The sequence below is a fragment of the Lepus europaeus genome, chromosome 3 (assembly GCF_033115175.1).
Source record: "Lepus europaeus isolate LE1 chromosome 3, mLepTim1.pri, whole genome shotgun sequence".
NCBI lineage: Eukaryota > Metazoa > Chordata > Mammalia > Lagomorpha > Leporidae > Lepus > Lepus europaeus.
This window is the reverse complement of record NC_084829.1, coordinates 97,126,837-97,154,542: the sequence shown is the minus strand read 5'-3', so window position 1 is coordinate 97,154,542 and position 27,706 is coordinate 97,126,837. Positions and strand designations below refer to the sequence as shown.

Below are 27,706 nucleotides of genomic sequence, written 5' to 3'. Positions count from 1 at the left end.
TAAATTTATTGAGATAAATCTAATGCTGTATTGCTTTCTGAAACTTTCCTCTCACTTGGAATTAATAACAAAACATTTTCAGTGTAAGTTGAACATGCTTTAAGTTTTCATTAACCTTATATGTAAATCATACAAATAGCATTCTCCTCATCATCAGGGCTGTGGTAAAAACTCGGAAAGCCAGCATTCACTGAAGCACTTCAAGAGTTCCGGACCAGAGGCTCATTGCATTGTCATTAGTCTGAGCACATGGATTGTATGGTAAGTTAAATTGTTTTGCTGCTTCTGTCTATCCCAAGAAAAATAGGTTTCCTGAGCTTTACAAGATGAACTATTGCAAGATGTTTTACCAGTTTATGCTTTTTTTAGCTTAAACATGATCTGTGGAATAATTTAAGAAAATCAGCATTACCTGTGAGTACAAAGTCTAAATTAGAGGGGAAAAAAAAGTAGTTATTTCCCTACTTTTCTCTAAGTTTTTTTAACTGTAAAAAAAATTCTTTTTAGTGTTTATGTAATGAACTTGCTAATTCCAGAGTTCTAGAGAAGGAAGGTACTGTAAGAAGTCAAGTGGTTTGGTGCTTCTCTGAAGGGGGATGGGAAAGCCTGGCGATTAGTAGTTGGTGAAACCTTCTGTGGTGATTCCTGCTACTTAACTGCTGATTGGGAGTGTAATCCAGTTCCTTATGTGGAGGAAGGAAACTGAGTATCATTTACTTTTGTATGATTACAACATAAACATGCAGCTTCTAACATCTTTCGATGCCCTAGGTTCCCATTAGTATACTGCATTATTTCAATTATGTTAGTGAACGCTAAATTGAAATGATTTTTCAGTATTTTACACCAATAATTTTCTCTTGAAAAAAGATCTGTTTATTTGAAAGACAGAGACAGACAGACAGACAGACAGATGTATCTTCCATTTGCTGGTTCACTGCTGAAGTGGCCAGAACTTCAAAGGCTGGGTCGGGCCAAAGGCTGAAACTCCATCCGGGTCTCCCACATGGGTGGCAGGAGCTCAAGTAGTTGGGTCATCTTCCACTGCTTTCCCAGGCACGTTAGCAGGGAGCTGGATTGGAAATGGAACAGCCAGAACCTGAATTGGAGCTCTGATATGGGATTTTGGCATCGCAGGTGGTGGCTTAACTCACTGTGCTACAACACTGGCCCTACAACAATAATTTTCTAAGTGGAATCTGTGGACTTCTAGGGTTCCTTGAATGAATTATCAGGAGTCTTTTAGTTTCCTTCCTTCCTTCCTTCCTTCCTTCCTTCCTTCCTTCCTTCCTTCCTTTTTCTGTCTGTCTTTTTTTTTTTTTTTTTTTAAAGATTGATTTATTTTTTGAAAGGCAGAGTTAGAAAGACCGAGAGAGAGAGCGATCTTCCATCTGCTGGTTTACCCCCAAGATGGTTCAGACATGGCCAGGCCATGACTATGCCAAAACCAGGAGCTTTATCTGAATATCCCATGTGGATGCAGGGGCTCTTGGACCACCTTTTGCTGCTTTCCCAGGCACATTAGCAGGCAGCTGGATAGCGGGTAGAGCAGCTGGAACTGGCACCCATATGGGATGCAGGCATTGTAAGCTGCAGCTTAACCCACTTTACTACAATGTTGCCCCCCCTAGGTTTTTTTCAGACAAAACTATTTTAACTTTGTGTTTTTATTTCAGGATTCTAAAATTAACAACAGGATATTTTGACTCATAGGAGAGATCATCATTGTGTAATTTAATGCAGTCATAGGGATTGGCTGTTTGCTGCATTTGTGTTTTTTGTTATTGCTGTTATTGGCCCCAAATAGCAGTATTAGGGGGAATGAAGTGAGAACAGAGGGGACTTAGTATGTTGATGATGCCTTGGAGCCCAGAGAGTGGGAGATAATACCCTGTGTGGCTCTCAATTTTTAGAATGCTTCAGAATCATCAGGAAGGCTTGTTAAGGCAGATTATTGAGTTCCAGGCCTAGAAATTCCTGTATAGTAGTCCTGGGGCAGGCCTGAGAATTTGCTTGCCTAACTAGTTCCCAGTTGCTTCCATTGCTGCTAGTCTGGGAACCACAGTCTGAGAAAAAGGTAGCAAGAGAAGTGTGTGTACTAGTGAGTAAACCTCATTGAGGGTAGTTTTCTGAAATGGAATGTGCTTTGGAAGATCTCTTTCCTACTCTCCTACCTCCAGAGAAGCCCCAAACAAAATGAAACAGCTGCGTCTGTCCCAGCTCTCTCAGTGACACTTTCATCCTTAGTAATCTAACCAAGAAGCCCAGCAGGTATAAAGAGGGAAAGCCCTTTCATCTTTGTTTTTTTACAAAAATAAACAAAATGGTACTCCTCTGTACCTGTCACCAAGCTTTGGATTTTAGCAACTCGCAAGTCTTGTTTCATCTAGACCAGAATTTCTCAAATTCAGCACTGTTGGAATTTGGACTAATTCTTTGTTGTGATAGATTCTTTCTTGTGCTGTCATTTACACGTTAGGGTGTCTGGCAGCTTCCCATTAGCAGCCGATAGACAACCAAAAATGTCTCCAAACATTGAAAGATGTTCTTTGGGGGCAAAAAAATCACTGCTTGTTGAGAATCGCTGACGTGTCATCACTCACTTCTCTCTTCCCATGGCAGTTATTTTGATACTGACCTCTCCCTCATGTTTTGTATCTAATTCCTTACTGTTTCTACCTAAAAATGAACATGTCTGCATCTCTCCATATGCATTGCTGCTGTGCTGAACTGTTTCTGTTCCTGGTGCCCTCCAATCCAGTGTGTCATTCAGGGTGATGCTTTTAAAATGTACATTGGACCACATCACTATCCTGCTGAAACCCCCTCCAAGGCTTCCAGTAAACTCAAGATCAGCTTCAGACCTTCATTTGAGCTATAAGGTTCTGTGAGAATTGCCCCGCTTGTTTCTCTACCTAGCACCGTCCCTTTTACATTCCTTGCCATGTAATTTCAAGACTGAAATGGTTAAAGGCCAACTTTATTATTAGTGTGCAAAATGACTGCAGGCGCTTTCATAATACTTTCTTAAATTTTGCATTTTTTCAGGTGTTACGAGTGTGATGAAAAGTTATCAACACATTGTAATAAGAAAGTTTTGGCTCAGATAGTTGATTTTCTCCAGAAACATGTTTCTAAAACACAAACAAGTAAGTTAAATGATTGCTCAAGAAATTTGCATTAAAATATGGCATTTCATGTTTCATGTAAAAAGTTCATAAATTCATAACTAAAATTTTACTGTTACATTCCAGTCTGTAACTTGCATAAGGATCTTATGCATGTCATGCATAATTAGGTACAATCTTAGGATATTATCTTGTGGTGCATTTAGGTAACCCATCTAAGAAGCTGAAGTATGTCATGACTAAATTGTGGGTTTTGAGGTCAGATAGTCCTGAGTTTGAATTTAGGCTCCCCCACTTCCTGGCCAGATGGTTTTTACTCCTTTTTTACTTAATTACAAAAATTAGGCCAGTAATCCCAGCTTGTGGGATTTTTGTGAGGTTCAGAGATGGTATTTTCTAAAGATTTAGAAATGATATAAAAATACTGGCCTAGTGCCTGGCACATGTCTGTTATTGTTTGTGGTATGATTTCAGTGCATTTCTGACACAAGTATCTGGAGTTAGGCTGGACTTCATAGGTAAGGGCTCAGTTGCACACATGACTGCTGTCACTTCAGATACCAGCCACGAACTGGAGGGTTCTTGGAACAGCACATTTCAACCAACCAGCTACATCTGGGGGTCTTCTTCTAGTTTGCAGTTCAACAGAAAGATTCAGAGAACTCAGGAAAGTATTATACTTGTATTTATAGTTTTATTACAGCATAAAGGATATAAAGTAGGACCAGTCCAAACAGGAGATCCATAAAGGTACAGGAGGGTCCCAAATGTGATGTTTCTGTGTCCAGTACAAAGGGAGTGAGACCTCCTCTCACCCCCAAAAAAAGACACATCCACACCATTGTGTGACAATATGCACAGATGTTGTTAACCAGGAAAGTTCACCTGAGCATTGATGTTGAAAATTTTTATTGGAGTTTCATTTATGTAGGCATGGTCGACTTAATCATTGCCACAATTTTTTTTTTTTTTTAAGATTTTATTTATTTATGTGAGAGGTAGGGTTACAGAATGAGGGCAAGGCAGAGAGAAACGTCTTCCATCCACTAGTTCACTCTCCATATGGCTACAACAGCCAGAGCTGGCTGATCCGAAACCAGGAGCCAGGAACTTCTTCCAAGTCTCCCACTTGGGTGCAGGGCCCCAAGGACTTGGGCCATCTTCTACTGCTTTCCCAGGCCATAGCAGAGAACTGGATCAGAAGAGGAGCAGCCAGGACTAGGACTGGCACCCATAAGGGATGCCAGTGTTGCAGGCAGAGGCTTAGCCCACTGTGCCACAGCGCCAGCCCTTTAACTCAGTCTTAAGTTACCCAGCCCTCTCTCTCTCTTTCTCTCTCTCTTTCTCTCTCTCTCTCTCTTTTTTTTTTGTAAAGATTATTTTATTTGAAAGGCAGAGTTACAGGGAGGCAGAGACAGAGAGTGAGAGAGGTCTTCCATCCATTGGTTCACTCCTCAAATGGCCACAATGGCTGGAGCTGAGCCAATCTGAAGCCAGGAGCTGGGAGGTTCCTCTGAGTCTCCCATGTGGGTGCAGGGGCCCAAGGACTTGGACCATCTTCCACTGCTTTCCCAGGCCATAGTAGAGAGCTGGGTCAGAAGTGGAGCAGCCAGGACTCTAACTGGCACCTATACGGGATGCCAGCACTGCAGGCAGTGGTTTTACCTGCTGTGCAACAGCACCATCCCCCTGAGCCATCTCTCTAGCATAAACTGTCAAGGGGTCCACAATGAGTCACTTTGTTGGCATGAATTCTCTGGTGTGGTCTGAGGGGTCCCTGTCACTCCAATAACTTAGTGAATACTTCCCAGGGACCTAGGACAAAGGCCAGCCAAATCCCTTATTATATATCAGTAATACGTATTATGTACTTTGTTACTTATACCATGTAAGTAATGTTACCTGACACATGCATATAATATGTGATATGTATGTGTTAAATAACATGTGATATACCTAACATACAAGTAATATGCATGTTAATATAAATATATGTATAAGTAATATGCATGTTAATAGAAATTTACGGTTTGTAGGTAATCTCTCCATCCAAAAATAGTGCCTCTGATGTGCCAGATGCTAAACTTTATTAAATATGAAGTAGTAAAACAAAAATAGCTTTAACTTGCTCTCTGGGGTTTAGAGGATAGTGAGGGAGACAGACAAAAAATGAGCAAATGAGACTTCTGGTAAGTGCTACATTGGAAAGGAAAATATTGCAGTGATAGGTAATAATCTACTCATTACAGTGACCAGCAAAGGCAGATCTGCCTGAGGTGTGGGTGTCAGAAGAGAGTAGAATGAGATGAAGTTACAGTAAGTAGGCAGGTCTGAAAGTATCCTGAAGGGAATTCCATGGTGAGGAATTTTTATTCGATTGGAAGGGTAATGGGAATTATTAAAGTGTTTTAAGTAGGGCAGTATTATAGTTGTTTCATATTTGTTTTCAAATAAAGACAACTGCTTGCTCTGTTGGGAATAGCCTAGGGGGTTAAGAATAGGGTGGAGAGATCATTCAGAAAGTTAAAGGAGGTGATTATGATAGGGCAAGTCGGTGAGTGACTACTGAAGCTCTGATGGAAAGTGGGTGGATTAGATGTAGTGAGAGAGTGGAAGGGATCAAGTATAAACCCCAGGATTTTGATTGACCAATTAGGTGAATAGCAGTGAATAGACATTGTAAATCTGAGATGCTGGTGAAGCAGAATTGCAGTTCTTAGTAGGTGGACAGAAACTGAAAAGTTAGGGCAGGAGTTTGATAGAGGACCCTGATTGGGATGCCTGTTTTCCGTGTCAGAGTGTGTGGTTCAAGTCCAGGCTCCTCTGCTTCTGGTCCAGCTTCCTGTTGATGCACACCTTGGGAGGCAGCAGGTGATAGCTCAAGTACTTGGATGGCTGCCACATACCTGGGAGACCCCCCATTGAATCCTAGGTGCCCCTGGCTTTGTCCTGGCCCAGCCCTGGCTGTTGCACATGTTTTTGGTGATTGAGCCAGTGGATGGGAGATCTCTTTCTATCTGTATCTCTTCAGCCTGGCCCAGCCCTTGTTGTTGTAGATGTTTTGGGGATTGAACCAGAGGATGGAAGATCTCTATCCTTCTCTCTGCCTCTCCCTTTCAAACAAAATGAATAAATAATTTAAAGAAAACTGAAAAATTATATAAAAATATAGTTTCCAGCTGTATTTTCTCTAGCCCAAATACAATTCTTTTTGTTAGCCATTTGTCTCTCTAATGAGACAGGATGGTGAGCAAATTAGAAGAGATAGAAGAATAAATTCAGGCTCCCAGACAGCCAAAGAAATCATTAATTTTACTTATTCAGCACACCACTTACTGAGTTCTTACTCTATCCCAGGCACACTTAGAGCTCCAGTTCTGCTCTGATAAAAGAACCAGGGCAGTGTGACAATGGAAGACATTTAATAGACATCAGGAACTGAAGTTGCCGTTAATGCTGGCCCCGAAAACTGCACTTGGCCTTCGTTTTGTTGTTGCCATAATAAGATATGCAGGGATATAGTGTGAAGAGCGATGGAAGTACCATTGGAGAAATTCTTTTCTTGGCATTTTTTACCTTAGAGTTTCCCTGAGGTTAAGGACAGAGCCAGTGTGATTTCCATTCAGTGTCACAGAGTTTTTGAATGTTTATTGTAAGATAGTGGGCAGGGAGCTTGGAATGGTGTAGGAAGGGCATGGGCTTTGAGTCAGGGCTGTGGCACTCACATCTAACCCCCTCAGTCACTGGCTGTGGGACCCCAGATGAAACCCAGTTCATCTGAGCCCCATTTTTCCTCAGAACTTTCTGTGTCTTCCCTCTAGTGCTTTTTGGCTCTACCCTCAAGAGGCTTAACTTCAGAAAGGGGGTGTGTGATCAAAAGTAATGATAAAACCAGCAGAATAAGGTTTCTGTTTTAATTAACGTTCAAAGCCCCTCCGATATTCGAAGAACTGTGTAATAGTCGGTTGAGAGGAACTGTAAAGGAAAGGAATCATGGGTGATCAGGCTTTCAAGCTGACCCTAAGAGGAGGGACTTTGGCCAGATGGAGATAACAGGAGTAATCATCTCAGGTGGCTGGAAGCACTGCTGGAAGCCTTAATTGTGTTGCGGCACCCTGAGCAGCACCTGAATGATGGGAAATGGGCTCTTGAGGCAGTTTGAGGATGAGTAGAGCCTTCAAAGTTAGGGAGAGAGAGATTTGAGTTCATGGTTTCCACACGTTCTGGGGCAAAATGTCCTTACTTTTGTGGGTCAAGCTACAGAATCTCTCAGGCAAGTTTGATTTAAAATTAAATCCCTTTGCATTTTAGATGTAAATTTTTTGGGGGGCGGGGGAGGCATTAGTAATCTGCCATAGTCTGATGTGATTTTGTAGTTATTTTAAATGATAATTGTGAAGACTACAGAAATGTAAAAATGCCTGTAAATAGCGATGAAAAAGTAATGTGAAACTATATATATTGTGTTTGGGTGGAAGAATAATACAAATAAGTAAAAAGAACTACTGAGAAGAAAACTTGTACCTGTTTAATAGACCTTGAACATATTTTAAAATTACACAGTGCCTGCGTGAATTTCATTTCTGTTACATTTGATATGGTTTGTCTACATAGACAATCAGGGCTAGAGCCCCTACCTGTAAACAGCTCAGCCAACTTCCAACTTTCAGTCTTAGTGCCTTTTTAGACTCTTAAATTATTGAGGATTCAAGGAGCTTTGGTTATGCAGGGTGGGTATGTCAGTATTTATCATATGAGAAATTAAAACTAAAAAATTAAATATTTACTGAAAAAAGGTAAATTCCTGACATGTTAACGCAATACCATGTTTTTAGGAAATATAATTATTTTTGAAAACAAAAGAAGCTTAATGAGTGGCATTATTTTACATCTTTAGAAATCCCTGTAATATCTGGCTTAGCAGGAAACAACTGAATTCTTATTTCTGCTTTTGCATTCAGTCTGTTGTGCTGACACATGTTCTACAAGCCTCTGGAAGACTGCATTGTATAATTGAGAGTGAATGCAAGTAAAAAAAGCAAATAACATCTTAGGTTTATTTTGAAAATACTTTTTGATCTTAAAAGCTCCTGAAAGGAGGAAGACGTTTTTAGTCTCACTTGAGAAGAGTGGCTGAACTAGCACAAAGCTCCTCAGATATTCGAAGACCTATGTAATAGTCGGCTGAGAGGAATTGTAAAGGAGAGGAATCATTGAAGATCAGGCTTTCATTTTCTGTCTTCAGCCTTGCTTATCCATTGAGACTCAGCTCAAATCCTATTACTAGGATGCTGGCCTAGTCCTTTTTGTTTTCTATAGCCCGCGGTGTCTATGCAGCACAATTTAGGATCTCATATACACTGTTTAGTGGTGATTAGCTTTCATGTTTGCATGTATCTTATGTTCTCAAAATAGTATGTTCCTTGAGGACAGGAATCTGGCTTACATTCTTTTTGATTCTTATGTGTCTGGGTAAGAAATACTTGGTGAATTAAACTGAAATAGAATATAAACAGTTTTTTTTTTTTTTTAAAAAAAGATTTATATACTTATTTGAAAGAGTTACAGAGAGAGTGGTCTTCCATCCAATGGTTCACTCCCCAGATGGCTGCAATGGCTGGAGCTGAGCTGATCCAAAGCCAGGAGCCAGGAGCTTCTTCCGGGTCTTTCATGTGGATGCAGGGGCCCAAGGACTTGGGCCATCTTCTACTGCTTTCCCAGGCCATAGCAGAGAGCTGGAACGGAAAAGGAGCAGCTGGGACTAGAACCGGCGGCCATATGGGATGTCGGCACTTCAGGCCAGGGCTTTAACCCGCTGTGCCACAGTGCCGGCCCTGAATATAACCAGTTTCTACTGATGTCGTTAATAAAGCAATGTATTTTCCCCCAACCCTGAATATTCACATTAAAATTATTTATCATTGTCTTTATATATTTGAGTTTTCACCTTGTGCCAATTGATGTACTAGATGTTGGAGATACGGTAGTGAACAAAACAGATCTACTCCTCACTTCTTGTCATTGCTGGCTTTTTGACCTTGGGAAGGATATTCTCAGATATTCATCTTAGTTGCTTATTTAAATAGTGCCCTGATGGAGCAAGTGAAGGGCATTCTGAGAACACTTTGAAACACTATCTAGCCTAGATGGGTGGAGCTAGGAAGATTTTGTTTTGAGGAATGATCTCCTGAGCCAAGTGCTGAAGGATAGCTAAAAATTATCTAGGCAAAAAGAGAGAAGACTTTTGTTCCAGGCAGAGCACGTAGCTTGTTGATGAGGGAGCTTAATAGGTTTCAGGGAAGTCCATAGAGCTGGAAAATTGTGTTTTGTAGTGTTGAGGGAAGGTTAGAGGTGAGACTCAAAAGATATGCAGGGATAGATATCCAAGGGCCACAAACTGTGGAGTTTGTCCTGATTTAAGGTACCATTGTTGGATTTTAAGAAGATAAGTGGTTGGTGAATTTTATATTCTAGCTATATCACTTGACTTGTCTGTAAGGAGGCAGATAGGAATGCCTTTGTATGCTACCTGCCCATTCATTGTGTTAACCTCACTTTATCATGTGGCTAAATAAGGATTTCTAAGGCTAGGGGTTAACTGGGAGTTAGTAGATTATGAGAATAAACAGATGAGCTAATTATTTGGTTTCAAGGTAGGGGAATTGTGGGGCAGGAAGCTTTTCCTTTTTACTCTTTAAAGATTAAACTTCTTTTCAGCTGTAGAGACGGCCAAATTACATTAATACTACATGACTGGTTTAGGTAATTGCATTAAGCATTTGAGAAGAGCCACAGTGCAGGTTCCCAGAAGAATGCTTACAGCTGTGCAGATTTCACATCTGATGTTAGGATTTGCTTAAAACAAAAACCAAGTCAAAAAGAGAAAAACTCCTTCCACTGCCCCCAACCTCATACACATAATAAAAAGCTCGTACATAATGCAAGACTGAAAAGGGACAAATAAACACTTTTGTGAGGCCCGTTCAGAAGTATGGATCACTAAAAAGTAGGCCAAAAAACTTTGATGATAGTGAAAAGAAGGCAAAGCACAGGGAAACCCTTCTGTGTGATACCCTGATGGTAGATTCATGTCATCATGCATTTGTCCACATCCATCGAATGCACGCCACCTAGAGTGAACGCTGATGTAAACTATGGATGATAATGACGTGTCAATGTAGGTTCATCAGTTACAACAAATGAACCATTCAGGTGGGGGATGTTTATCATGGGGGAGGCTGTGTGCATGTGTGGGGGCAAGGGGTAAATGAGAAATCTCTGTAACTTCTGCTCACTTCTGCTCACTTCTGCTGTGAACCCAAAAACGTGCTCCAAAAATACTTAAGAAAGTAGGACATGTTCTCCCACAGGCTTATGAAATCTGGTACTTCAGTAGTCTCATAAATGTCCCTGAAGTATTTTACAAATACCTACAGATGACACAGGGATTCCTGGTGAAATAATATTGTTGAATATTGATTTGCTTTTTGTGAGTTAAGCAGCTTATAGACAATCCCAAATTCTTTTCTAAGGCCATGAATTTAGCCCATAACTTTAATACTGGTGGGAAGGTGTTTTTAACAAGATTAAAGAGGACATAAAATATTCTGTTAAAATTCAGTTATCAGAGGTGGTAATTTAAGGGAGATAATGCTTTTAAACTATTCTTTCTTATATAAATATACTGAAAAATAAGTTTACATCCTTTTTTACCTCTGGGGGAAAATAAAGCAGCAATTCACAAATATACATTTGAGTAAAAAAAGATATCAATTTAATATTACTTCAACGAATTCACTCTTGCTTATTTTCAGTTTTTTCCCATGATAAGCAACACTGCGTTTGTATATACTTACTCTTCCATTTTTGGGGTTAAGTTTTTGGAATTTCTTGGCCAAATCATAAGCACATTAACTTTTTTTTTTTTTTTTTTTTTTTTTTAGATTTTATTTATTTATTTGAAAGGTAGAGTTACGGACAGAGAGAGGGAGAGACAGAGAGAAAGGTCTTCCATCCACTGGTTCACTCCCCAAATGGCTACAATGCCTGGGGCTGAGTCGACCTGAAGCCAGGAGCTTTTTTCGGGTCTCCCACATGTGTGCAAGGGCCCAAGCACTTGGGCAATCTTCCGCTGCTTTCCCAGGCCATTCATAGAGAGCTGCTTAGGAAGAGGAGCAACTGGGACATGAACCTGTGCCCATATGGGATGCCAGCACTGGAGGCACAGGCTTAGCCTATAATGTCACAGTGCCATCCCCACATGTTAAATTTTTATTTTAATTGTTCAGCTGCCCTCCAGAAAAATAATGCAAATGGTATAGTTGACAACAGTGCCCCTTTTTCCATATTAAACTTTGCTTTGCCATAGTGAATTTTTAATATCATTCATTGTTGCCAGGTCTATTAATCTTTTCTATAATGGCTTTTGCTCTTTAGGGCTGTACTTTGGAAGTCATTTTGCTCTCCAAGATTACAAAGATAATAACCTAAAATTTTTTTACCCCATTAAGGTTCTTTTTAATTATTATTTAATATCCTTACAATGATGTTTAAAAAAATTTTTTTTTCCTATTTGAGAGGGAGATACAGTGCCATACACAGAGAACTCCCTCTGGGGCTGGGCCAAGGCTGGGGCTGCAGCTGGGAACTCAATCTAGGTCTCCTACTTGGGTAGCCTGAACCCAGTTACTTGAGCCTTCATTGCTGCTTCCCTCCATCTGCATTGGAAGGAAACTGAAGCCAGGAGCTGAGGACCCTCTAAGATGGGATATGGACATCTGGTGTCTAGGCCATGGCTGCTAGACCACACACCCACTCCTAAAACTGGTTTTTGAAAAAAAATCCGCTTAGATCTTTAAGTATTGACTCACTTTATGGCACAAAAATTTGAGGGAATTCTTAAGACTACTTTTTAGGTTGTCTTAGACATGTTGATAACAATTTTTGTTTTGCTTTGCTGATGCTTCAGCCAGTTTTCCCTTTTATAGGACCTGAGATGTGCACAAAACCTATCAGGCCTTCTCAACTAACCAGCTACTCTTTGAGTATTCAGATTTTAGGCTTCAAGATAAACTACAGAGATGGGAAAGAGCTTTAGAAATTAGCTAGAATGCCTGAAGTTCTCTCTTAATGTCCTTTGCATTCTGGATCCATATAAGAGTACTTCAGAAAGTTTGTGAGAACATAGAATTAAAAGATAATGACGGCCGGCGCCGTGGCTTAACAGGCTAATCCTCCGCCTTGTGGCGTCGGCACACTGGGTTCTAGTCCCGGTTGGGGCGCCGGATTCTATCCCGGTTGCCCCTCTTCCAGGCCAGCTCTCTGCTATGGCCCGGGAGTGCAGTGGAGGATAGCCCAAGTCCTTGGGCCCTGTACCCGCATGGGAGACCAGGAGAAGCACCTGGCTCCTGCTTCAGATAGGCGAGATGCGTCGGCCACAGCGGCCATTGGAGGGTGAGCCAATGGCAAAAAGGAAGACCTTTCTGTCTCTCTCTCACTATCCACTCTGCCTGTCAAAAAAAAAAAAAAGAGCATTTTCCACAAAATTTATGAAGTATCCTTGTATTGTTTGATTATGTGAACAAACATCTGACAGTGCTGGTAATTTGGAGAAGTTAAGTCATTCCTCTGAGGAAAATAAACTTGAAATTCAGTGATTACTCTTTCTAATTCTGGGCACCATTTTTTTTTTTTTTTTTTTTTTTTTTTTGACAGGCAGAGTGGATAGTGAGAGAGAGAGACAGAGAGAAAGATCTTCCTTTGCCGTTGGTTCACCCTTCAATGGCCGCTGCAGCCGGCACATCTCGCTGATCCGAAGGCAGGAGCCAGGTGCTTTTTCCTGGTCTCCCATGCGGGTGCAGGGCCCAAGGACTTGGGCCATCCTCCACTGCCTTGCCGGGCCATAGCAGAGAGCTGGCCTGGAAGAGGGGCAACCAGGATAGAATCCGGCGCCCCAACAGGGACTAGAACCCGGTGTGCCGACGCCACAAGGTGGAGGATTAGCCTGTTAAGCCACGGCGCCGGCAGAGATTTATTTTATTTATTTGAAAGACAGAGTTACAGAGAGAGGTAGAGACAGAGAAAGAGGTCTTCCATCCACTGGTTCACTCCCCAGACAACTGCAATGGCTGGAGCTGCACCCATCCGAAGCCAGGGGCCAGGAGCTTCTTCCGGGTCTCCCACATGGGGTCCTTGGGCTATCTTGTACTGCTTTCCAGAGCCATAGCAGAGAACTGGATTGGAAGAGGAGCAGCTGGGACTAGAACCAGCGCTGGGCACCATTTTTTCATAGGTGTGGATAAAACTTGAGTACAAAAACAATCAAAAATTTGTGTAGTTTTTCTTTTTTGATATTGTGATAGCAGCTTTGTTCTTTTAATTATACCAAACTTTAAAACATGTTGAAATCCAGTCAATGTATTTTTTTGTGTGTGTTTATAAAGGAAGATGGGAGTTCTTAACGTGATTATGACCTAAAATATTTGCAGTCAGATTGGGAAAGCTTTGCTGTCTGTGAAAATGAAATGATTAGAACATTCTTCATTAGAAGTTATAAGCTGCTTTGTTACTAAAGCACATATACCTGCGTGTGTGTCAGATAATCGAGAGACTGATTCTGAAACGTACTTTAAACTGGAATGTTTTATTTATTTTTAAAAAGATTTATTTATTTATTTATTTGAAAATTGGAGTTACACAGAGAGAGAAGGAGAGGCAGAGAAAGAGAGAGGCCTTCCATCCATTGGTTCATTCCCCATTTAGCCTCAACGCCTGGAGCTGCACCGATCCAAAGCCAGGAGCCAGGAGCTTTTTCCGGGTCTCCCATGCAGGTGCAGGGGCCCAAGGACTTGGATCATCTTCTACTGCTTTCCAAGACCATAGCAGAGAACTGGATCAGAAGTGGATCAGCCAGGACTTGAACTGGTTCCCATATGGGATGCCTGCACTGCAGGTGGCAGCTTTACCCGCTATGTCACAGTGCCGGCCCCTTAAACTGGAATCTTAAGCTCTCAGGTTTTAGTTTCATAGTGAATAATGTACAATATATATACTTAGTTTCCAAAAATTTTACTGATATATTATTATAAATTTAAGTCTTAATGTCTCTGTATTATTTACTATATATTCTTTATATTCCAGTTATAATCATCAGCAACTAAGTGTAAACAGTTATAGATAATGGTTCATATAGTACTTGGCACACAATGGACATTTGATAAATCAACTGAATTTAAATGGCAACATTTTCTAAATGTACTACTTAGTAAAATAAAAACCTTACACTTTAATTAAGACACTTAAATAGCTCTTAGAAAATGTTATTCTGTTTTCTAGTTGTCAGATCTGTTTAATATTCCAGGCTAATAGCAGAGCTAATTTTAAATATTTTCTCACAGACTTACATGTGAAAGTCAACAGACAGACCCTTGCCACTTGTGTGAAGTGGCTATTTAGCCATGAAATAAACTATTTTTATTGCCATTGCCCTGCAGATATGTTCTTTCTGGCAGTGCTGTCCATATTTGGTGGCTCTGCATGGAGCGCCAGGTGGTGCTGAAAAGCATCGCACAGTGAAGCGTGGATGTATCTAGGGCTGACATTTGTTATCCCTTACTGCTGAAGGGAAGAGGAAAATCTGTTTTTCCATATGTTTATGCTTTTTTTTTTGCCTGCAGTTTTGTCCAGATGGTCTTATGAACATTGTTTACTTTGGGATGCTATCCCAGATGTTTTGAAAACTGATGGATAAATGTGGTACACAGATACATAAATCATTTGGATATTATGGTTCTAAAAGTGTTATTTATTTTGATAAGATTAAAATAAAATTTATTTCAGAGAATATTTTTCCAAATGAATAATGCATATCTACTTTAAATATTTATAGTTATTTATAGTTCTTCAGCCATTCTGTTTTTATGCTAAAAAGCTAAAAAATATTATAGCAATATTTGTTAAGAATTTTGAATAAATACTTTTGAGGAATCATATTTGTTCAGGGCTGCATAGACTCAAATCTGTAAGAATATTGCACCACTGTCTTTCATAATTCTTCTCATTGTACATAAATCACCAAAGAGAATTTGAGTGGTAAAATGACATTGAATTTAGATCAGAAGATTATCCTTGTGACTTTGGACAAATTCCTTAACATATCAGAGACTGAGTTTTATAAATGTGAGACAATAGTTAACAGCTTACCTGAAAAGATGGAATAATGCTTGGGTTTAAATATGCTTTTATTTTAAACCCCTTAAAAATCATTATAATGCTATCTGCTGGCAACAGCAACATGAGAGTCTGAATCAGCCTTCTAGGCTCTAGGTAGAATCTTAGATATAAATTAGAGGCTGACATATTAGCAGTTCAGAAAATCCAATGAGAAATAAGAGGTAAATCTGAGAAAAAATACGTAGTGCATATAGGAAATTAATAAGGAGAAGAAAAATAGAGGCAGATAAACAATGGACATGAAGGAGGGTGGCTTATGAATATGTGGATTTTGACACAAACAACCAGGGCTGGGCCAGGGTGAAGCCTGGAGCCTCATCCATATCTCCCACGAGGGTGGCCGAAGCCATTTTCCATTCTTTTCCTAGGCCATTAGAAGGGAACTGGATCGGAAGTAGAGCAGCTGGGACTTGAATGGGCACCCATATAGGATGTCAGCATTGCAGGTGGTGGCTTTACCTGCTATGCCACAACGTCAGCTCCTCACATTGAACTTATAAATCATCTGCAAGTTATTTTGTATTATATTTAAAGTATTATATTTAAAATGTTCTTTATAATATTTAAAATTAATTTAGGTTAATTGTTATAGCAATAATGAATAACAACAAAGACATCCCTATTTGTATCCTTGACCTTTTGGGAACACTTTTTCTTTCTTTTTTTTTTTTTTTTTTGTATTTTTTTTTTTAACTTTTATTTAATGAATATAAATTTCCAAAGTACAGCTCATGGGTTACAATGGCTTCCCCCTCCCAAAACTTCCCTCCCACCCACAACCCTCCCCTTTCCCGCTCCCTCTCCCCTTCCAATCACATCATGATTCATTTTCAATTCTCTTTATATACAAAAGATCAGTTTAGTATAAATTTGGTAACGATTTCAACAGTTTGCCCCCATATAGCAACACAAAGTGAAAAAAAAATACTGTTGGAGTACTAGTTATAGCATTAAATAAGAGTGTACAGCACATTAAAGGCAGAGATCTTACATATTATTTTTTTAAAAAATTAATTAATTTTCTATGCCATTTCCAATTTAACACCAGGTTTTTGTTTTTTTTTTCATTTCCAATTATCTTTATATACAGGAGATTGATTCAGTATATAATTAGTAAAGATCTCATCAGTTTGTACCCACGCAGAAACACAAAGTGTAAAAATACTGTTTCAGTACTAGTTATAGCATCACTGCACATTAGACAACACATTAAGGACAGATCCCACATGGGATGTAAGTACACAGTGACTCCTGTTGCTGACTTAACAATTTGACACTCTTGTTCATGGCGTCAGTAATCTCCCTAGGCTCTAGTCATGAGTTGCCAGGGCTATGGAAGCCTTTAGGGTTTGCTGACTTTGATCTTATTCCGATAGGGTCACAGTCAAAGTGGAAGTTCTCTCCTCCCTTCAGAGAAAGGTACCTCCTTCTTTGATGGCCCCGTTCTTTCCACTGGGATCTCACTCACAGAGATCTTTCATTTAGGTCTTCTTCCTTTTTCTTTTCCATGGTATCTTGGCTTTCCATGCCTACAATGCTCTCATGGGCTCTTCAGCCAGATCCGAAAGCCTTAAGGGCTGATTCTGAGGCCAGAGTGTTATTTAGGACATCTGCCATTCTATGAGTCTGCTGTGTATCCCACTTCTCATGCTGGATCTTTCTCTCCCTTTTTGATTCTATCAGTTAGTATTAGCAGACACTTGTCTTGTTTGTGTGATCCCTTTGTTTCTTAGACCTATCCAAGCCATCGAATGTGAACTGAAATTGATCACTTGGACTAGTGAGATGGCATTGGTACATGTCACCTTGATGGGATTGTATTGGAATCCCCTGGCACATTACTAACTCCATCATTTGGGGCAAGACTGATTGTGCATGTCCCAAACTGTGCATCTCCTCCCTCTCTTTTCCCACTCTGAAATTTAACAGGGATCACTTTTCAGTTAAAATTTAAACACCTAAGAATAATTGTGTGTTAATTACAGAGTTCAACCACTAGTACTAGAACAACAACAACAACAACAACAAATACTAAAAAGGATAAAGTATTACATTGTACATCTAGAGTCAGGACAAAAGCTGATCACTTTTTCAGGGAGACAGTGTTTTAACTTTAAATAGTATATTTAAGCTATCAAATGATATTTAATTTTGCATCTTATTTAGTTATACTTTCTCTAACTTGTAGGTGCAGTTTCTAGGCTCATGAAACTTTGTGAAGAAAAATGTGAAACGAGTGAAATAAAGAAAGGAAGAAAAGGCAGCAGTGGATCATCTGTAAAAGGAATTACAAATTTAGGAAATACTTGCTTTTTTAATGCAGTCATTCAGGTAAAAGTCATCAGAAAGATTGGCAAAATGTAGCAGATTGTCCTAATTTATATGGCCATTGGCACACCTGTACACTTTCAGACAACTGCTCAGTGTTCCTCTAGAAATTTCTCTGTTTTTATTTTGCTTATTTCATGAGAGTGCTTATCATCACATATACCTTCTTTTCAGACAGTGCTTCAGAAAGGTCATGTGTATATTTACCATGGATTTATTAGTAATAGTGACATGTACTAAGTATGAATCTATTCGATTTAAAACTTTTTTGAAGTAGACATTTTTGGTATGCTGGATGAAATTTGAGAGAGTATTTGTTTCATAAAATCAGAGGCATACCATAACAAAATTAGAAAACTTTACATTTCTTTTCTTTAGAACTTGTCACAGACTTATATCCTAACTGAACTTATGAATGAGATGAAAGAAAACGGTACAAAATTCAAGATTTTTCCTTCCTCAGACTCTCAGCTGGTAAGTGTAACTCTCTAGATAGTAGCTGTTTTCAGATGAGTTGCTGATATTGCCAAAATCTATCCTACCTGTTTCTGAGAACTATCAACTAGGATGGTAGTCAGAGGACTTTAAGAAAAAAAATAATAATTCGGGGCTTGTGACATGGTATAGTAGGTTAAGCCTCCTCCTGCAGTACCAGCATCCCATATGGGCACTGGTTTGTGTCCTGGCTGCTCCTCTTTGGATCTAGCTCTCCACTAATGGCCTGGGAAGGCAGTGGAAGATGGCCCAGGTGCTTGGCCCTCTGCAACCTCGTGGGAGATTCAGAGGAAACTCCTGCCTCTTGATTTTGGATTGGCCCAGCTCCGGCTCTTGTGGCCATTTGGGGAGTGAAGCAGCAGATGGAAGACCTTTCTCTGTCTCTCCCTCTCTCTGTCTGTAGCTTTGCCTTTCAAATAAATATAAATAAATATTTTTTTAAAACAATAATAATTCAAAAGCATTTTTTAAAGATTTATTTATTTATTTACTTGAAAGAGTTACATAGAGAAGGAGAGGCAGAGAGAGAGAGAGAGAGAGAGAGAGAGAGAGAGAGAGAGGTCTTCCATCTGCTGGTTCACTCCACAGTTGGCCGCAATGGCTGGAGCTGTGCTGATCCGAAGCCAGGACCCAGGAGCTTTTTCCAGGACTTCCATGTGGGTACAGGGGCCCAAACACTTGGGCCATTTTCCACTGCTTTCCCAGGCCATAGCAGAGAGCTGGACCGGAAATGGAGCAGCCGGAATTCGAATCGGCACCCATATGGGATGCCAGCACTGGAGATGGCAGCCTTACCCACTACGCCATAGGGCCGGCATTTTGTGGGTGCTGGCTTTGTGGTTCAGTGGTTTAAGCCATCAGCTCCAATGCTAGCATCCCATATCAGAGCACTTGTTCAAGTTCTGGCTGCTCTCTTCTGAGATAGCTCCTTGGTGAAGAGCCTGAGAAGGAAATGGAGAATGGTCCCAGTACTTGGGTCTCTGTCACACACATGGGAGACCTTGATGGAGTTCTGGGCTCCTGCCTGGCCCACTCCCAATTATCACAGACATTTAGGGAATAAACCAATGAATGGAAGATTTCATTCTTCCTGTTTCTTCCCCTCTCTCTGTCACTTTGCCTTTCAAATACACAAATCATTTTTTAAAAACCATTTTGTGAAATGCTCAGATTTTAAATTTCTGAAATCATAACTTTAAGATATGCTGTAGTTCAAACATGCCATGAATCAAACAGTACAAAGATATTGAAGCATTTTGAAAACAAACACACTGAGAAAAGCAAAAAGAGTTTGACTTTTGTTGTGTAAAGTGCTTGGGACCTCTGTTTTGCAGTTACTGGTTATATTTGTTTAAATTTAGCATTTTTTGTTCTTTTAAAGTGGTTTCAATTGTGTGACTATTTCTACAATATAATATTTATCTTGAAACTTAGCATAAGTACCATGTATTGCTCAATTTAAGTCTTTGTAGGTGTCCTGTAGATAGGACACTAGGACATAATAGGTTAAATTTTTTTAAAGATTTATTTATTTATTTATTTATTTGAAAGGCAGAGTTACAAAGAGGCAGAGGCAGAGAGAGATCTTCTATCTGCTGGTTCATTCCCCAAATGGCCGCAATGGTCAGAGCTGTGCTGATCCCAAGCCAGGAGCCAGGAGCTTCTTTCAGATCTCACACACAGGTGCAGAAGCCCAAGGACTTGAGCCATCTTCTACTGCTTTCCCAGGCTTTAGTAGAGAGCTGGATCAGAAGAGGAGCAGCCTGGACTGGAACCGGCACCCATATGGGATGCTGGCACTTCAGGCCAGGGCTTTAACCCACTGCGCCACAGTGCCAACCCCGAGTGACTTCTTTACCAATTATAGTTTGATTCTTGGTCTAGTCTCCTCCTTGCTTTAGATGCGACTTATTGAGATGGCCAATCATAACATTACCTCCATGTTTTGGTGGCATCTAATCTAGAGTAAATCTCCATCCCATAGACTCTCCCACTCCGAATTACCCAAACCAAGCCCAAGTCCTTTGTGGGTTCTTTATGATACCCTCTACTGAAATACTCCCTGGCCGCCATGGCATGTGTCCTCTCCCTCATAATGATAGTAATATACCCATGTTACTTAATCACAGATGTGTTCCTGATGGACATTGACCGGAGGGCATCAGTCAGTGTTAGAAGTCAGGCATAGTTAGTAATCAGTGCAAAATATTATTTTTGAAATCCATGAATAAGAGCTCAATAAGTTCATAGAAAATACATATTGTGAAAAATATGTGTGGATTTCAGATTTCTTTTTGCACCAGAGTAAACATATTTTTAATTCCATCCTTCAATGAACTTCTGAAAGTACCCTTGTCTTTTAGAAAACAAAACTTTGAGGGGAAAGCTGGGTGTTTGGCACACTAGATGAGACACTGCTTGGGATGCCAGGACTCCACACTAGAGTGCCTAGTTCTAGCCCAGCTCTTCTCCCAATTCCAGCTTCCTGCTAATGCATACCCTGGACAGCAGTTGGTGGTGGCTCACGTACCTGGGTCCCTGCCAACCATGTGGAAAATTCACACTGAGTTTTAGAATCCTGGCTTCAGCCTGGCCCAGCCCTGGCTATTTTTTTTTGAAAAATGAACCAGTAGTTGGAAGATCTCTGTCTCTCTCTCTTTCTGCCTTTCATATAAAAATAAATAAGTGAATGTATATAGTTGACAAAAATTTAAAAAAATTTTTAAAAAAACTTGGGAAGGAAATTCTAAAATAAAATGTTAATCTTTCATGCAATATTAATTGCTTTTGTCAAGGTTCGTCTCCTTTTTAAAAGAGGGGCGCGTTATATTGATTTTGCCACAATTATTCTTTTTTTTTTGACAGGCAGAGTGGACAGTGAGAGAGAGAGACAGAGAGAAAGGTCTTCCTTTGCCGTTGGTTCACCCTCCAATGGCCACCAAGGCCAGCGCATCGCGCTGTCCCGAAGCTTGGAGCCAGGTGCTTCTCCTGGTCTCCCATGCGGGTGCAGGGCCCAAGGACTTGGGCCATCCTCCACTGCCTTCCTGGGCCATAGCAGAGAGAGCTGGCCTGGAAGAGGGGCAACCGGGATAGAATCCGGCGCCCCAACCGGGACTAGAACCCGGTGTGCCGGCACCGCAAGGCAGAGCATTAGCCTGTTGAGCCACAGCGCCGGCCAAGATTATTCTTAATTTTATTAGAAAAATACTTGGGTTCCGGAAATATGTGGAATTTTGCTAATAAATAAAATTGTGATTACTTGTGAAGATGTACAAGTAGCAACATTAGTACTTTTACTTGTAGGAGATGCCTTTGAAGGGACAGTCACATGCAGTGATTTTATTCAGGCTAATGGTTTTATTAAGTAAAGGGTAGAGGGCATGAAAATCCCTGTATTTTTTAAGGCAACACATTTAATCCCATTTTCTCTTTTCCTATATTTATTTTGTATATGAAGGAATAAAGTTTCTTTATATTCTTGAGTTTATTTAGTGTATATTGTGCAGCTCTTTAGATATTTAATAATATTTTAAAATTGCTGACCTGGAATTAATCATTTAATCATGTTTTTAAAGGACCCATTGGTGGTGGAACTTCCAAGCCCTGGCCCACTGACTTCAGCCTTGTTCCTGTTTCTGCACAGCATGAGGGAGACTGAAAAAGGACCACTTTCTCCAAAAGTTCTTTTCACTCAGCTTTGTCAGAAGTGGGTACAGTTAGATTTTTTTTTTTATTATTTTTTATTTTTTTTTTATTTTTGACAGGCAGAGTGGACAGTGAGAGAGAGAGACAGAGACAAAGGTCTTCCTTTTGCCGTTGGTTCACCCTCCAACGGCCGCCGCGGTAGGCGCGCTGCGGCCTGCGCACCGCGCTGATCTGAAGCCAGGAGCCAGGTGCTTCTCCTGGTCTCCCATGGGGTGCAGGGCCCAAGCACTTGGGCCATCCTCCACTGCACTCCCTGGCCACAGCAGAGAGCTGGCCTGGAAGAGGGGCAACCGGGACAGGATCGGTGCCCCGACCGGGACTAGAACCCGGTGTGCCGGCGCTGCAAGGCGGAGGATTACACTAGTGAGCCGCGGCGCCGGCCATACAGCTAGATTTTTAATGTAAATAATGATGTGATCCAAAATACTGATGTATTCATCATGTAAGGTTTACCCTAACTTTGCTATTACTGCCTGGACTGTGAAGAGAAAGAACTAGTCACTGCTTTAGTTGCAGCTGTCTGCTCTTTGTAAATTATGTCTCGTGATCCTGTAAAGATGTGATCACTGTTGCTCATTTTACGTGTGAGGAAACAGAGACTCGCAGTGGTAGCTTTAGTCGGCTTAGTGTGAAAGGCCTGGGTATCAGGTAGGTCTGTCCTGACTCGCACCTATGATGTGATTCCATAAAGTAGGAAAGTCATAGAATTGTAGAACCTAGAAACTACTATATGAGATCATGTAAGTTAATCTAAGTCCTTGTTTTTTAAAATTGTGTTTATATCAAAGGCAGAGAGAAAGACAGAGAGTTTCCGTGCACGGGTTTAGTCACCAAAAATGCATGCAATATCCAGGTCTGGGCCAGGACAAAGCCAGGAGCACTTGAAACTCAATCTGGGTCTCTCGTGTAGGTGGCAGAGACCCAAGTACTTGAACTTCTACCTGCTGCCAGACAAGGGTGCATATCACCAGAAAGCCAGAATTGGTAGCAGAGCCAGAACTTGAGCCAAGGCATCCAGTGTGATGTGTCAGCATCCCAAGTGATTTTTTAACTGCCACATCAAATGCTTACCCCTAGTTCCTTATTTTGCAGATGATCTTTGAGACAGAGTGTAAATGAATTTCTCAAGGTATTATGTCTTTAAAAACGAGAAGTCTTTTTTTTTTTAATTAAAAAAAATTTTTTTTTTTATTTTTGACAGGCAGAGTGGACAGTGAGAGAGAGAGAGAGAGACAGAGAGAAAGGTCTTCCTTTGCCGTTGGTTCACCCTCCAATGGCCGCCGCGACTGGCGCGCTGTGGCCGGCGCACAGCGCTGATCCGAAGGCAGGAGCCAGGTGCTTCTCCTGGTCTCCCATGGGGTGCAGGGCCCAAGCACTTGGGCTATCCTCCACTGCACTCCCAGGCCATAGCAGAGAGCTGGCCTGGAAGAGGGGCAACCAGGACAGAATCCGGCGCTCCGACCGGGACTAGAACCTGGTGTGCTGGCGCCGCAAGGCGGAGGATTAGCCTGTTGAGCCATGGCGCCGGCCTCCAAGAGAAGTCTTAACTGCTATGCCAAATGCCTGCCCCAGTCTGTGGTGTTTTTTGGTTGTTTGTTTTAAGATTTATTTATTTATTTATTTGAAAGTCAGAGCTGCAGTGAGAGAAGGGAGAGAAATCAATCTTCTGTCTGCTGGTTCAGTTCCCAGATGGCTGCAACAACTGGGGCTGGGCCAATCCGAAGCCAGAAGCCCCTTTTTAGTCTCCACATGGGTTGCAGCAGCCTAAAAACTTGGGCCATCTGCTGCTTTTCCCAGGCCGTTAGCAGAGAGCTGGATCAGAAGTGAAGCAGCGAGGACATGAACCAGCACTCACATGGGATGCCAGCATCATAGGTAGCAGCTTTACCCACTACACCACAATGTGAGCCACCCCAGTCTGCATTTTAATATAAAGACTCAGGCTTTTCTTTTGATTAAAATAAGAATATAATCAATCACAGTAACTGAGATTTGAATACTGTTCTTTGGCTAGCTCTATGAACTTGCAAGTTATTTAAATAGTCCCTCTCAGTGCTTATGGGTAAGCTTTAGAAAAGTATATCCAAACAAGGTTGCATATAAAGCTCCTAGTATCATGCCTGACATGTATATAGTAGTTCCCTGATAAATGATAGCGGATCATCCTTAGTGGACACTTAAGATCTCATTCTAATTGAACCAGTAATCCCATTTTCTTTCTACTTAGTTGCGAAAATAGTAAATTGAATGTTTGTGTTACTTCAAAGTAGTTTTAAATAAGAATAACATATTAGTGATAAACCATGGAATGATTTTTTTCTTTCCTCTTGTTTTTAACTCATAGGGCACCTCGATTTAAAGATTTCCAACAACAGGACAGTCAGGAGCTTCTCCATTACCTGCTGGATGTGGTGAGGACAGAAGAAACGAAGGTTAGATCCCATTATATTTACCATGTATCCTCTTTGAGAAGACAATGCAGGCTGAAAGTATTCATTTCTACTATAGCTTAAAAAGTTATTTATTTGAGACATAGTGAAGGAAGGGTCCCATCTACAGGTTCAGTTCCCATAAGTCTGCAATAGACAGGACTGGTCTAAGCCAAAGCCAGGAGCCAGGAACTCCCATCTGGGTCTCCCATTTGGGTAGCAGAAACCCAGTTACTTGAGCCCAAGGTCTGCACTGGCAGGAAACAAGTCAGGAGCTGTGGCCAGAAATTGAACTCAGGTACTCTAGTTTGGGATGTGGGCATCTTAACTGCTAGAATCACCCCTCCCCCCCAGTTTCCCCTGTGATTTTAAAGTATGGTTAAGACATTATTTTTTAAAGTAAATATTCTATGTATAATTCCTTTTTCCCTCTTTTTGCAAGATTTCCTTTTATCCTGTTATAGCCATATTGCCCTTTATTAGTTTTATGTCCTTTGACTATAAAGAAAATAAATTCGAACTGTTTAAAAAAAGAAAAGAGTCTTAAAAATCGAGGCATCCCGAGATATAGTGATGACTTGTCAGGAATCCAGGAAGCATTCTCCATGTTTCCTGGCTGTAGATCTTCCTCATTTATTTCTCTGTAGATTGAGTAGTTTCTCTGCGTCTTTGACTGAATTGTAGCACAAGACACCCTCCTGATAATTAGGTGGTGGTGTTCTTCCACTTCCAGAAGGTCAACAAGCAAAATGCCTTGAGCATCACTAAAAAGTCTTGCCATGACCTTTACTCTTGACTGATCAATTTTTGCTGGGCCTAAACCATTTGTACCATTTGGTAGCCATTGCTTTTATGCTTTGACTACCATACTGATAAAGCTTTTTCATCTCCTGTTATAATTCTTGGCAAGATCTTGATCCCACTTGTTAAAATGTCACTAAAAGCTCTGTTCTTGTCTGCAGCACTTCTGAGTTTAACAGTTTTGGCACTCAAAGAAAAGAAAGATTGCTCCACTTTAATTTTTCAATCAGAATTATGTAAGCTGAATCAGCTGTTATGCTTATGGTGCTGGTTATTGTTTCTGCTGTTAATTGTGAGTCCTCTTCTGTTGGAGCATGAACAAGATTAGTATTTTCCTTGATAATTGATATGTATGATCCACCACTGTGTACTTCATCTTCGGTATTGTCTCATTACTTCCTTTTTTAATTTTTAATTTTTATTTATTTTATTTTATTTGAAAGACTTAGAGAGAGGTAGAGACAGAGAGAGAGGTCATCCATCCAGTGGTTCACTCCCCAAATGGCCACAGTGGCCATAGCTATGCTGATCCAAAGCCAGGAGCCAGGAGCTTCTTCTCTCTCTCAGTCTCTAACACTCTCTGTAACTCTGTCTTTCAAATAAATAAAATAAATCTTGAAAAAAGAAATTATTTTGATAGAAAAATAGGTTTAAAATCCATGTGTGGTTTTTTTCATAATATTCATTTTCCATGAGCTTTTTGAAGACTCCTATATAAAAACTAAATTGTGTGTCCCAGTTTTAAATTCCTGTAGAGAAAAACTTTATTATCCCATGTTGGACTTGTTGCACTTCGGGATCAGTCCCTTGTGTCTAGGAGAGTAAAGTCCCAGCCTTACAGATCAGAAACCTTTTCTTGGAAAGAGAAGAATAAATCATGGATTGCATAGGTTTCTCCAAATGATGTTCATTGGGATTCCAACCACCTTAATTGAATGGCTTTTATTAACTTTAACATTAAATTAGTTAAATTCAACTTCTTTGGCGGGAGGGTCCTATGTAAGTAGCTTAATATTTATCAGAGAAAATGGAAGAAATCAAACATATTAAATACATAGCGCACATCTTCACTTCCCTCCTTTGTCACTCATAGCAGACATTGCTAACATTCTCAACAATTCTGCTCAGTCTAGATTCAACTCAGCATTATTCTCTGAGCATAGCATGGTGGACTACGCCTGTCCATCCTAATTGGTGTAATAGGTGAATACTTCTTTTCCATGCAAGAAAATAACAATTTTTCATCACATGTAAAGCAGGAAAGTATAAATGAAGTGCTCATATGCTTGTGATAAGTGTTTTTAAGCAAGATCAACCCTGCCCCCAAAACCCTTTTTAAAAAAGTAAATACTGGGGCCGGCGCTGTTGCATAGCGGGTAAAGCCGCCGCCTGCAATGCCGGCATCCCATATGGGTGCCGGTTCAAGACCCGGCCGTTCCACTTCCGATCCAGCTCTCTGCTGGCCTGGGAAAGCAGTAGAGGATGGCCCAAATCCTTGGGCCCCTGCTCCCAAGTGGGAGACCCGGAGGATGCTCCTCTTTCTCTGCCTCTCCTTCTCTCTCTGTGTAACTCTGACTTTCAAATAAATAAATCTTTTTTTTTGACAGGCAGAGTTAGACAGTGAGAGAGAGACAGAGAGAAAGGCCTTCCTTTTCCATTGGTTCACCCCCCAGATGACTGCTACGGCTGGCACGCTGCGCAGATCCGAAGCCAGGAGCAAGGTGCTTCCTCATGGTCTCCCATGAGGGTGCAGGGCCCAAGCACTTGGGCCATCCTCCACTGCCTTCCCGGGCACAGTAGAGAGCTGGACTGGAAGAGGGGCAACCAGGACAGAATCCGGCGCCCCAACCAGGACTAGAACCTGGGGCGCCGGCCTCTTTTTACTTCTAATGCTAGTTTTCAATGAAGAGAGATTTAGGGTTCTAATATTTTCTTATTTTTAAAGATTTTTATTTGTTTATTTGAGAGGCAGGGCTACAGACAAAGAGAGGGAGAGACAGACAGGTCTTCCTTCTGCTGGTTTATTTCCCAATTAGCCACAACAGCCAGAGCTGAGCTGGGAAGGCAGGAGCCAGGAGCTTCTTCTGGGTCTCCCCATGTGGGTGCAGGGACCCAAGGACTCAGGCCATCCTTCCACTGCTTTCCCAGGCCATTAACAGGGAGCTGGATCAGAAGAGGAGCAGCTGGGACATGAACTGGCGCCCTTATGGGTTGCTGGCACCACAGATGGAGGCTTAGCCTATTATGCCACAGTGCTGGCCTCTGCTTTTAGATTTTGATTATGAACCATGCTGCCTTCTATATAGATCTGTGTCATTATCTGTCACTTTCCTTACATTGTGGTCTCCTTGAGGAATGGTGTTGTGTACCATGTGCAGCCCATGTGCTGTGTTCTTTTTTTTTTTTTTTTTTTTTTTTGGGACAGGCAGAGTGGATAGTGAGAGAGAGACAGAGAGAAAGGTCTTCCTTTTTGTCGTTGGTTCACCCTCCAATGGCCGCCGCGGCAGGCGCGCTGCGCTGATCCGAAGCCAGGAGCCAGGTGCTTCTCCTGGTCTCCCATGCGGGTGCAGGGCCCAAGGACTTGGGCCA

The 27,706-nt window shown here is 41.0% G+C and overlaps 1 protein-coding gene across 7 annotated transcripts in view; it reads left to right on the top strand.

The window, feature by feature from the left end:
• The window catches only part of USP45 (ubiquitin specific peptidase 45), a 77,619-nt gene that overhangs the window by 14,808 nt on the left and 35,105 nt on the right, over window positions 1-27,706 (top strand). For 6 of the 7 annotated variants that reach the window (XM_062186540.1, XM_062186543.1, XM_062186544.1 and 3 more), the window contains exons 4-9: window positions 158-261; window positions 3,049-3,149; window positions 17,548-17,690; window positions 18,066-18,161; window positions 21,758-21,888; window positions 24,232-24,319. In XM_062186540.1, coding sequence (XP_062042524.1) covers window positions 158-261; window positions 3,049-3,149; window positions 17,548-17,690; window positions 18,066-18,161; window positions 21,758-21,888; window positions 24,232-24,319 — 663 coding nt within the window. Of the gene's footprint in view, window positions 1-157; window positions 262-3,048; window positions 3,150-17,547; window positions 17,691-18,065; window positions 18,162-21,757; window positions 21,889-24,231; window positions 24,320-27,706 lie in introns of those variants that run through there. The other variant, XM_062186545.1, reaches the window with a different exon arrangement.